Source organism: Canis aureus, chromosome 32 (assembly GCF_053574225.1).
Source record: "Canis aureus isolate CA01 chromosome 32, VMU_Caureus_v.1.0, whole genome shotgun sequence".
Lineage (NCBI taxonomy): Eukaryota > Metazoa > Chordata > Mammalia > Carnivora > Canidae > Canis > Canis aureus.
This window is the reverse complement of record NC_135642.1, coordinates 42,653,798-42,665,802: the sequence shown is the minus strand read 5'-3', so window position 1 is coordinate 42,665,802 and position 12,005 is coordinate 42,653,798. Positions and strand designations below refer to the sequence as shown.

The window sequence follows — 12,005 nt, the reverse complement described above, 5'->3', positions numbered from 1 at the left end:
TTATACCTCAATGAAACTTTTATTTAAGAAGAAGGAAAAAAAAACAAGGGTTGAGGCCCCATGGGTGATCCTTCCCCTCCCTCTGCTTTGGCATGCTGGTGCCTTCACTTGATGGAGAAGCGTGGCCGTGCCTGGACATGCTCACAGCGGGTGTGCTTCATGGTCAGCCCATAGATGGGGGTTAGGTCTACTTTCACACCTGCTGGCACGCTGAACTCCAGCCGCTGCAGCAAGATGGCTAGGAAGAGGAAGATCTCCCACTTGGCCAGGACCTCTCCTATGCACCGGCGCTTGCCCATGCCAAAGAGCATCACCTTCTCACTCAAGGTCTTGTTGATGGCGGTGCCATCTGCAGTGAGGAATCGCTCTGGCCGGAATGCAAATGGATCCCCCCACACCTGTCTGCAAGAGGAACAGAGGAGTCGGGATTTCTGGGCTAGGGAGACCCTAGGAAGAAAAGCCTGAGCAAGACTTCTGTTGATAGCACAAGGGTTAGAATAGATCAAGAGTAATGAGAAGAGAGTGGAGAGAGGAACCGAGATATACTTTCAAACTTATTTCTTTTACAAAGCTGTCTCTAAAACGACCCTGTTAATGGTGCTTTATCATAGTGTTATTTTAAAGAAATAATGGTTCAACTATAAGAAATTAAAAGAAGGAAAACATGGGATGCCTGGTGGCTCAGCGGTTGGGTGTCTGCCTTTGGCTCGGGGCATGACCACAGGATCTGGGATCGAGTCCCACATCAGGCTCCCTGTGGGGAGCCTGCTTCTCCCTCTGCTTATGTCTCTGCCCCTTCTGTGTGTCTCTCATGAATAAATAAATAAGTAAATAAATAAATAAATAAAAATCTTAAAAAAAAAAAAAGAAGGAAAACATTATCTCCATCCTACTGAACACAAGGAGTATCAGCTGTACCTCCTGGTTTATGCTTTATTGTTTTGGAATAACTGTTGACAGCATCCCTTTTCCTCAGAAGTACCTCAATTTGGATGGTAAATTATATGGTCCCCCTACCTGTAGGCTAGAGTGGGATTTTCCAAAGAGAGGTCGGTAGACCATTGACATACAATCACCTGAGATGTTCCACTTTACTTACCGAAGTGGAATCTTAGGGGATAGGCACCCTAACCTAACCAACCTCTGGTCATTTCCTATGTACACTAGTGTTTGAGAAATATGGACCTCAATTTTGTTACTTAGAACACATTACATAGGGCACCTGCCTGCAGCTCAGGTCATGATCCCAGGGTCCTGAGATTGAGCCCGCATCAGCGAGCAGTCTGCTTCTCTCTCTACCTCTCCTTGCTTGTGATCTCTCTCTCTCATGCTTTGTCTCAAATAAATAAACAAAATCTTTTTTTTTTTTAAAAAAAAGAACATACTATATATATAACCATTGAGGCCCCATTCCTGTATTATACCCAGTTCCCAGGGGGACAAATAGCCTTCCTGACTGCTGAGCCTCATATATTTTTCAATGGGGGAGGTATACTCACTGGTCATGATTGACCTGCCACTGGTTTATGAAGACACAGCATTCCTTGGGGATGTAGAAGCCCTTTAACGTTGTGTCCTTTGTTGTGCTGAGGAGGGAAGAGGGCTCTGTCAGGCTCAGGGCAGGAACACTGGGGTGTGTCTCTGGGATCTACTTACTCCTTCTTCCACCCCAATAGCTTGTCCCCCACAGTCTCTATGTCCTACACTGGGAGGGACTATCAGGAGCACAGAAGGGGTGAAACTATCCTTCCTCTTCCTCAGCTTCTGTTCTTCAACTTCAGCAAGTGTTCACTAAACCTTTGTTTGTGTCCAGCTGTGCACTTGGCCATCCTCTGAAGCCAAGAAACTGGCAGTCTGGAGTATCCCTGGGTAGTTCCCAGCCTGACTGAGGAGTCAGACCTTCTACTCTGGGAATAAATAGACCAACATATGGGTAAGAGTAAATGTTCACTAAGTCTCTTGATGTTGTTAAAATCCCAGGACATAATCAAGGACAAATGGCTGAAAGTCCTACAATATATCAGAGAATGAAGCTGTGCCAGCTGGAAGAGTCAAGAAAGCCTGATAGTGAAGGGGAAATTTGTGTCAGGATTGACCTTGGGCAAGGGTAAGATCAGGTGGTGGGAGAAGAGGTTAAAAGGCATTCCAGGCAGAAGGTCCAGCATAAGCAAAATTGGAGGTTGACCGCATCATGCTGGGGAGGTACAGCGAGTCCAGCCCGGGTGGATTGAGAGTACTTGCAGGAAAGGAATGTGAGCAGAGGTGAATGAGAGCTGAGATCAGCAGTGTGACTTTCTCCTGAAAGCTGGGTAGTTTGATCATGGTTGGATTGGTTGTCGGCAGCCAAGAGGCTGAGGGGAACTTGGTGACGTGGCCAGAAGTGAGAGGCCGAGGTCTGAGCCAGATCCAGGGCTGAGAAGATGGGAGGAAGAAACATGGTGAAGGCTACAAAGGTGGCAAGGCAGAAGAAGCAGGCCTTACCTGTGGGGGATGGTGAAGGGGACAAAGGAGGTGTGTCGGAAGATCTCCAGGATGAAGGCCTCCATTAAGGGCAGCTGGGGCCTGTCAGAGAGGCGAGGCTGCCGTGCCCTGCCAATCACCGTGTCTGCAGAACACAGAAGACCAAACCGGGCTTAGGGCTGCCCCGACTGCTTCATGGTATCTAAGTCCCCTATTACATAGTACTGTCTGTTATATATCTAAGGCCCAGTAACCACCCTACCCCCAGCATGTTCTAGGCAAGGGTGGGCACCAGTGTATGCCCAGGGCTTACACATGGTAGGCACACAACAGCTATATGTCATTGAACAAAGAACCTGGGGATCTCAAGCTTCTCTTAGCTTGTGCATCTCTACCGCATACCCAACTCCTTCTGGATCTTTCTCTGTATCTCAGGGTTTGCCACAAGGTACATAAGACTCCAGGAAATGGCCGTTGTGACAGTGTCAAATCCTAGGCAGCATGATGCAAGGTGAGGAAGGGGGAAGACAAGAACAAGAAACCAACATTTACTAAGCATCCAACACTTACGTACCAAGCATTGCTTTCTCTGTCTCCACCCCCCATGATTTTCCGGAGAGTAGAGACTGGGTCTCCTAGTTTTATAATTAGCTGCTAGAATTACATGAGCACCCATTATTGTTCACGTGGGGAAACTGAGGCCCAGAAACAGACAGGGACTTAGTTGAATTTCCACTGGGAATTGTTGGCATGACCTGGACTCAGAACCCTGAACATGGGCCAGATGTCTGTGTCCTGCACTATCTGGTGTATAGTTGGCAAATTATCTGATGGACTCAGGGGCTGGACAAGTCTGTGGTCGAACAACAGGCATGGATGGATGGAAGGGACGTGGGTCTGGTTCCTACCGGCCCCAAAAATGTCGTTGATAATGTTGACTATCTTCTCATGGGAGATGTGGCCATCACTAGTCCTGGAGCTCTTCTCACTGTGCTTCAAGAGGGCGCCTGTGATGTCCTGGACACTGTGCTGTGGGGACACAAGCTTAGGGGCACCATGGCGCTTCCAGGTTGGACCTTGCCGTACCCTATATGGCACTGCCACCTGGATTCCAGGCAGTAGGTTGGGCTTACAGGAGGAGCTGGTAGCAGCCTGGATACCTTCCCTCCCAATAACCTCAGGGGACCAATTTCAAAGGAAGAGCTTGTGGAGAGTACTGGCAGCCAAGTGCTACCTAGGTGTGGATAAGCCCCCGTCAGGGTTCGGGTTCCTGAAGAACAAAAGCCTTCTCATGGTAACATCCCCCCACATTGTGGAACTTTGCCAGGGCCCCATTCACAGCCAAATATCTCTGGGACTTTGAGCAACCCCAAGACGGAGGCAATTGGATGAGGAATATGAGCCCCAAGAGGGAGAAAGATCGGTCCCAGATGTTCCAGAGGCTTCCTAGGCCTTGGCAGCACATCAGCCGTGTGTGTACCTCAAAGCTGGGTGAGAGGGGCCACACCCATGCTCTGCAGGGTACCCCCTCACCACCAGCACCCTGGGCTCACCTCATCAAAGTCTTGATAGTGTTCCTGGACAATTTTCTGCAGGGACTGCACAAACGTCTGGTTGAAGTTCTTGAATCTCTGCAGGGCTGAGTTGGGCATATATTGGAGAATGGAGAAGAAGTCCACCGGGTTCCCGGAGGAGGCGGTCTCCACAAAATCATTGGAGCTCATTAGGAGGGGGAGCATTTCCTCACTTCTCTGAGAGAAGTGGTGCCCAAAGCACATTGCACCAATGACATTGGCCACTGACAGCAGCACTTGGTTGTAGGGATCAAAGCGCCCAACCTCTGCCATCTGCTCCTGCAGCCTGCTGAGAAGGGCCTCGGCCTCCTTGCTCACATGCTCTTCCAGGTAGCAAGAGCACGAGGAAGCCGGGTCGGAGGCAATGGAGAAGGTGTTGAGCGCGTTCTGAGCCAGGCGCCTGCGCGCAGCCCACACTGGTCCGGAGTCTGGGCTGAAGGTCAGGCTTTGGCCGTCGGTCACCAGAGAGAAGCTGTAGAGGTCGGGCCGGCCCTTGAAATCATCCCCCTGGCGCACCAGGGCCTGCCGGATGGTGTCCAGGCCACTGAGCACCAGCACGGGGGTGGAGCCGATGCGGATCTGCAGCACGTCCCCATAACGCTGGCTCAGCCTGGACAGCGCCAGGTGGGGGCTCTTGCCCAAGGTCAGCACGTTCCCGAGCAGGGGCCAGCCCCAGGGCCCCGGTGGACTCTTCAGGCCTTTGGGAAGCCGAGGCTGCCAGACCTTGACCACCCAGAGTACCAAGCAGAAGATGGTGGAGGCCAGGAGAAGTTCTGTGGCCATCTGGGACAATGCCATCTGTATCAACTACGGGGGAAGAAGAAGGAGGAGCCAAGCCAAGTGTCAAGTTGCAGCCAATCATTCATTCACTCACTCAGTCAATCCACACTGGCACCTGTTCAGTGCTTGGCTCCCCGCTGGACGCCAGAAAGACTAAGATACATCCGCCCTGGGTCCCGTGTGCCCAGAGCTCATCGTTAGAGCATCACAGAATCTCAGGCCTGGAAAGGAGCCTCAAAATTCCCAACCTGAGGGAATCACCTCCCCTGTGCCTCCCCTGTGCCATCACCTCAGTTTCCAATTCTGAGGCTGGAGTGGAGGCAACTGACACTTGAAAACAGGGAAGCCCCCTTACCAGGCCCCAGCTCAAGGTCATGCTGGACATCATGCCAAGCAGTCCCTGTCCATACTGGCTTCCTGCCAATACCTCCTTCTACCCAGGGTACAGGGAGCTGCTCCCCCCCAGCAACACGGAGGGGGCCAACATCCCAGGCTGATGCAAATGACTGGTGATGCCCCTTGCCCGAGGCATTCTTTACGACACCCCAGAAGACACCTCCTCTGAGGATGAGTCCCCATCCCCTCATAATCTCAGAGCCTGAGGTTGGGCTGCAGCCAGAGCCTCGGCTGCCCTCGTCCAGGTGGGGATCCCTCCCCATTTCTCCTTTTGAATCACTCCAAGGGCCCTTAAGATGGTCCAGTCCAAGCCGCTAATTTCAAAATGGAGAAACGGAGGTTTGGAGCTGGGCAGGGAGGCCTTGAACTCAGGCCTCCTACACCTAACCTCAGGTCCTTTCATTCCTCCATCTCCACTGTTCCCAGGATATATGGTAGAGTTTCCAGGGACTGGAAAATGAGCTCAAGAAACATACCTGAAGAGGCAGGAGCTTGAGATCAGTAGGATTGTGGAGGCTGGTACAGAGCTTCTGGCCCCTGGGGGAGGAGGCCTTTTATAAATACCACCCTCTCTCAGATTGGCCCAGCCATCCTGGCCACCTGATATCAGTTACCAAATGAAGCTGGAAGGCTCAGCCCTTGGCCTTGGGCCATGTTCTCTTGGCTCCATCTACTACCCAGGGCAGGTCTTCAGGGAGAGATGCCATGTCGCTAGGGAGGAACATCCAGCTCTTCTCAGGATCCAGGATCAGCCTACTTATTTCTCTCAAGGGCAGGACAAGGTGCTGAAAACAAGTCTCCTGGGTTGTCCCAGGTTCCTTTCTCACTGCACCCATGAGGAGGGACCCTCCTCTGTCCAGGCGGATGTGTTCCTCTTGGGAAGCGTGCTCTGTAGCACCCCTCCAACACCCTGCACAACCAGGTAGGGAATGGGCATGTTCTGGCCATCTCTGAATTTCAGTCCAAGTCCTTAATCTAAAACAAGAGACAGGGACTCCTGGGTGGCTCAGCGGTTGAGCGTCTTCCTCCGGCTCGGGGCCTCATCCTGGGGTCCCTAGATGGAGCCCACATATGGCCTCTTGCGGGGAGCCTGCTTCTACCTCTCCCTGTGTCTCTGCCTCTGGGTGTGTGTGTGTGTCTCTCATGAATAAATACATACAATCTTTTTTAAAAAATAAATAAAAACAAGAGACAATAAAGACCCTGCATTCTAAAGGGCAACTCCTTTGCCCTCCTCTATCCTTGTAAGAGATGATAAAAAACTTAAAATCAAGTGAAGAATATCCATGCTATGGGCTGTTCCTCATGGAAACGGGCTTAAATTCTTCAAAACAGTCAATATAATTTTTTTTTAAAAGGTCCTTTTCAAAAAAAAAAAAAGAAAGAAAAGGTCCTTTTCAACGGCAGCCCTGGTGGCGCAGCAGTTTGGTGCCGCCTTTAGCCTTGGGTGTGATCTTGGAGACCTGGGATTGAGTCCCACATCGGGCTCCCTGCATGGAGCCTACTTCGCCCTCTCCCTCTGTCTGTGTCTCTGCCTCTCTCTCTGTGTCTATGAATAAATAAATAAAATCTTTAAAAAAATAAAATAAAAAATTTAAAAAAAGGTCTTTTTCTAGGTTGAAGAGTGAAGAAACAAAACAACCAAATATTATATGTACAATTTCATGGGACCCTGGACCTAAAAACTGTTTAAAGTTACAAAAGACATTTTTGGGACAATTGGGGGTACATAAGCATGGACAGGAGATTAGAAAATATTATGGAATTAATGTGAGGTTTCTTTTTTTTTAAGATTTTATTTATTTGAGAGCAAGCTCGCAAGGTCATAAGTGGGGGGAGGGGCGGATGGAGAGGGAGAAGCAGACTCCTGCTGACTGTGGGGGGCAAGTGGGGGCGGAAGGCAGACTGGGCCTCCAGGTGCCCCTAATGTGAATTTTCTTAGTCATGAACATAGCACTGCAATTATGTGGGAGGATATTGTAGGAAATCCTAGGCGACTAAGATTGAGCATTCAGGGGTGAGGTGCCACGATTTCTGCAACTTACTGCTAAATGATTCTATTTAGTGATGGAATTAGAGGGACACTTGGGTGGCTTGGCAGGTGAGCACCTGCTTTCAGCTCAGGGCATGATCCTGGAGCCCCAGGTTCAAGTCCCACGTCGGGCTCCCTGCATGGAGCCTGCTTCTCCCTTGGCCTGAGTCTCTGCCTCTCTCTTTGTGTGTCTGTCATGAATAAATAAATAAGATCTTGAAGAAGAGGAAGAAGAAGAAGAAGAAGAAGAAGGAGAAGGAGAAGGAGAAGGAGAAGGAGAAGGAGAAGGAGAAGGAGAAGAAGGAGAAGGAGAAGGAGAAGGAGAAGGAGAAGAAGAAGGCTGTCCCCTGGACCAGCACACTGTGTACCTGCTTGAAATGTATCCCTGGATTGGGGGGGGAGCAGCTGTGATGGTGGGGGCAGCAGAGGGCAGCCTGCATGACAGAGTGGGGTGCAATACGAGGATATGAGTCTCCCGAGAGCCAGGTAGGCATCCTGAAGGCGCTGGACTCAAGCTGCATGCATGGGGGCTCACTGCAGAGGAGACCCTAGAAGCCACAGGGTGGGGGTGAGCTGGGGGGGCAGGAGGTCAGCCAGAGTCCAGGAGCCACTTAGGAACTCTGTGATGTGCAGGACAGCGGGGACCCTAAGGCACTTGATGAAAAGCCCGCAGGGGAACACCTGCTCCATAAGGGCACCCTTCACCCAGGGAGAAGATACACAGCACCAGCCGGATAGAGATTGGTGTCTCCTCCAGCACCCTCCCCCTGCACCCATCCAGGTGGAGAGGCCTGCAAGGTGGGGGGCCGGGGGAGGAAGGAGCACAGAAACAGAGCAGACTTCTCCCCTCCCCGTGGGGTCTCGTCGGGTCCGCAGAAGGCTGAGAACACGCCCCAGACTGGATGTGAGGAGCAAATTTAGATTTAGTCGGGACTGGGCTCTCTCATTCCTGGAAACGAGAAAGCTGTGTGCTCAATCTGGGCCGCAGTCACGGCCACGGCTGGGGAGTCTGGAGGAGCCGCCGAGCAGGTGTGAGGACCGCGGCTGAGAGAAAGGACGACAGTCTTCAGTCTGTGTCTCTACTAGGTTCCGCTCACGCAATAAAAAGATCAGGGTCTGAGCCGAGGCTGAGTTTTAGGGAACACCGCTCTCGGTCTGCCTGCGTCTCCCTCCCCACCTCCCTCCCTGCCTCCCTCCCTCCCTCACCCCGTCTCCCTCTCCCTCTCCCCCTCTCTGGCGCTCACTCCTTAATGAACTAAAGTCGTGCTTTATTCAATCTCCTTAGTTTTAGCCTGATGTCCTCTCCTGTTCCAGGATCCCATCGAGGAAGACACCACATTATACTGAGTGACCATGTGTCGTTAAGCTCCCCTTGGCTGTGACGTTTCTGACTATCTTTGTTTTTGATGACCTTGAGAGTTTTCAGGAATACTGGCCTGGTATTCCACAGGAGGCCCAGTACTGGAAACTGTCTGCTTCTCTCACGTTGAGGCTGGGGTTATGGGTTATTGGCAGGAGGACCATAGAAGTAAAGTGCCATCTTACTCACATCATGTCAAGGCTAGATATTGTCAGCCTGACTCAGGATGGTTGATGTTGGCCTTAATCAACCTGTTGAAGTAGTGTTTGTCAAGTTTCTTCGTGGTGAGTCATTCTTTCCACTCCTTACCATACTGATCTCCTTGGAAGAAGTCACTGTGAATGGCCCACACCTATGGAGAGGGGACTCCTGCTCCTCTTCCTTGAGGACGGAGTATCTACGTAAAGTATTTGAACTTCTACTTATCTTTTTATTTTTAATAAAAATCTTAAAACGTTTATTCAATGCTAAGGACCATGCAGAAAAGCACAGCTGTCATGTACAACTTGAATTTTTACAGATTTAACAAAGCCACATAACCAGCCCTCAGATCAAGAGAAAGAACATGACCAGCACCCCAGAACCCCCTTGGGTAACCCCTAGTTACCCAAGGGTAACTACAACCCCAAGTTCTAATAGTGTACATTACTTGGGTCTGTTTTTGTTCTTTCTATAAATGAAATCATGCTGTGTGTACTCTTTTTTTGGTCACGGAATATTTTGTTAATTAACAGATTTTATTTTTTATTTATTACTTAAAAGATTGTATTTATTTGAGATAGAAAGAGAGAGGAAGAGCAGACCAGCAGGGGGAGAGGCAGAGGGGAGGGAGAAGCAGGCTCCCCGCTGAGCAGAGAGTCCAGAGCCTGGCTGCATCTAGGACCCTGGGATCATGACCTGAGCTGAAGGCAGATGCCTAACCGACTGAGCCACCAAGGGACCCCCAGATTTGATTTGATTTGATTTTTAAAAAATATTTTATTTATTTATTCATGAGAGAGAGAGAGAGAGGCAGAGACACAGGCGGAAGGAGAAGCAGGCTCCACGCAGGGAGCCCGATGTGGGACTCGATCCCTAGTCTCCAGATCACGCCCTGGGCTGAAGGCGGAGCCAAACCGCTGCGCCACCAGGGCTGCCCCAGGTTTTATTTTTAACAATAGTCTTAGCTTTATAGAAAAATCAAGTGGAAAAAAGAAAAATAAAAAGAAAAATTGAGTGGAAAGTACAGAAAACTGCGACATATTCCCTACACCCATGCACACTTTCATGGGGTTGATACTCACATTTGTATCACTTGATGCAACTGGTGTATGAATATTGAAACATTAGTAATAACTAAAGTCTGCAGTTTACATTAAAGTACACACTAAATCAAAGTACACCCTATATTGCAGGGCTCTCTGAATTTTTTTAAATTTTATTTATTTTTTCATGAGAGACACACTGAGAGAGGCAGAAACATTGGCAGAGGGAAAAGCAGGCTCCGCGCAGGGAGCCCGATGTGGGACTCGATCCCGGGACCACAGGATCACACCCTGGGCCAAAGGCAGGCACTTAACCGCCAAGTCACCGAGGCGATCCCAGGCTCTATAATTTGTTTTCACTTTCTTATGAGTCAACTATAAAAGATAAATTTAACATTTCAGCCACTTTTTAAAAAAAATTTTTTTTAATTTATTTATGATTGGCACACAGTGAGAGAGAGAGAGGCAGAGACACAGGCAGAGGGAGAAGCAGGCTCCATGCACCAGGAGCCCGACGTGGGATTCAATCCCGCGTCTCCAGGATCGTGCCCTGGGCCAAAGGCAGGCGCCAAACCACTGCGCCACCCAGGGATCCCCCATTTCAGCCACTTTTAAAAAGATTTTATTTATTCATGAAACACAGAGGGAGACAGAGAGAGAGAGAGACAGAGAGAGAGAGATGCAGAGAAGCAGGCTCCATGCAAGGAGCCGGATGTGGGACTCCATCCCAGGAATCTGGGTCAAGCCTGGGACTGAAGGCGAAGGCGGTGCTAAACCGCTGGGCCACCAGGGCTGCCCTTGTTTTGCTTTCTTTAAGAGAAAGCTTTTCTTTCCTTTTTTTTTTTTTGTTTTGTTTTTGTTTTGTTTTAAAGATTTCATTTGTTTGAGAGAGAGAAAGAGAACACACACAAGAGAGGGGAGGGGCAGAGGGAGAAGTAGATTCCCCGCTGAGCAGGGAGCCCATCTTAGAGCTCCATTCCTGGACCCTAGGTCACAACTTGAGCTAAAGTCAGGTGCTTAACCGGCTAAACCACCCAGGCCCCCCTTGCACATGTTTTTGTATGTATTTCTGTCACGTATAGACCCATGAGTAGACATGCTAGGTCATAGACTAGACATATGTCCGATGCTAGTAGATTCTACAGAAACAGAACAATTTTTCAGAGTACTTGCGCCAATAGGCATGCCCACCAGCTTGCTCACTACCATGGAATATTTTTAATATTTTTCATTTTATCCATTCTGGAGTGCATATTGACCGCTTCACTTTTTAAAATCCCTCAGTGCTTCCCAGAGATTTCAAGCTAAAAACCAAACTCCTTCGCTTAGTACCCAAAGGCTTCAGCAGGCGCTCTTGCTCACCTCTCTGGATCTGTTTGCCCCCATGACCCCTCCAGCCCCACCACCATCGTCTTTCTCCTTAGGTTTATCCCTTTTCTTGAAACTCATGCCTCACCCTGCATTCTCTGGCCAGCTCCTGCTCATCGTTCTATACCCTGCTCAGCTGTCACCACACTGCTCCGCTCTGAGTTCCCACAGGCCCCATACTGCCCTCCTCTAAGGCACCCTTCATGCTGCCTCCCCTTTGGACTGTGAGCTTCAAGGTCGAGGTAGCCTCTGCTTCTCTTCTTATCTCTAGTTCCTAGCACGGGGACGGGCACGCATGTATTCAGAACAAGATTTGCTGAATCAGTTAGTGTTCACAAGTAAGAATGCTAACTGGCACGGAGCTTTGTGAAGACTCTGCTTTGGGCCTTTCCTGCATTGCTTTTATGGAACTTGCAAGTAATAATCCTTACGGTTAAAATTTATGGAGCACCTGCTATGCCTTAACCTCTGTGCTGCATGTTGAGGTCGGCCGTCTCTGTTTTAGCTTCATAGCAATCCTATCCTGAGGAGAGGATCTCAGGGAAACACAGGACGTGGCTAAGGTTAAGGTGAGGGGAAGGTTAAGAGCACCCCTGGGTCACTCGACAAATTTATTCTGTGCATTCATCAGGATGGCTGGGGGTCAGGACTCAGGAATTGACAGCTCCTGTCTTGCTCGTTGTTTTTGCCTCTTACTTCCATTCTCACTATGCCACGGCTCTGGCCACAGGAAGCCGTGGCTTCTGGCTGGTCCATGGTCTAAGCCAAATTCCAGCCAACTGTGGGCCTCT

The 12,005-nt window shown here is 49.8% G+C and overlaps 1 protein-coding gene across 2 annotated transcripts; it reads right to left on the bottom strand.

Annotated features, from left to right (window-relative positions):
- Positions 1-5,731, bottom strand: LOC144303542 (cytochrome P450 1A2-like). 2 transcript variants are annotated; one of them, XM_077881911.1, is made up of 7 exons: positions 5,687-5,731; positions 4,014-4,841; positions 3,369-3,489; positions 2,863-2,952; positions 2,482-2,605; positions 1,500-1,586; positions 1-402 (listed from the first exon to the last, which is right to left on the bottom strand). In XM_077881911.1, the coding sequence occupies exons 2-7, from the start codon at positions 4,830-4,832 to the stop codon at positions 105-107; spliced, it is 1,539 nt and encodes a 512-aa protein (XP_077738037.1). In that variant the 5' UTR covers positions 4,833-4,841; positions 5,687-5,731; the 3' UTR covers positions 1-104. The 2 variants fall into 2 exon arrangements, with proteins under 2 accessions (XP_077738037.1, XP_077738036.1); XM_077881910.1 differs by lacking the exon at positions 5,687-5,731 and having other exon boundaries at positions 3,369-3,504; positions 4,014-4,871.
- Positions 5,732-12,005: the final 6,274 nt, after the last annotated feature.

Bases quoted from the DNA above. Each gene is read 5' to 3' on its own strand.
- LOC144303542 (XM_077881910.1), bottom strand. From the start codon at position 4,832: ATGGCATTGTCCCAGATGGCCACAGAACTTCTCCTGGCCTCCACCATC. The intron at 2,606-2,862 runs GTATGCGGTAGA...TGTGTTCTGCAG, and splicing joins AAAGATCCAGAAGGAGTTGG to ACACGGTGATTGGCAGGGCA. The intron at 403-1,499 runs GTGAGTATACCT...TTCCTCTTGCAG, and splicing joins TGGCAGGTCAATCATGACCA to ACAGGTGTGGGGGGATCCAT.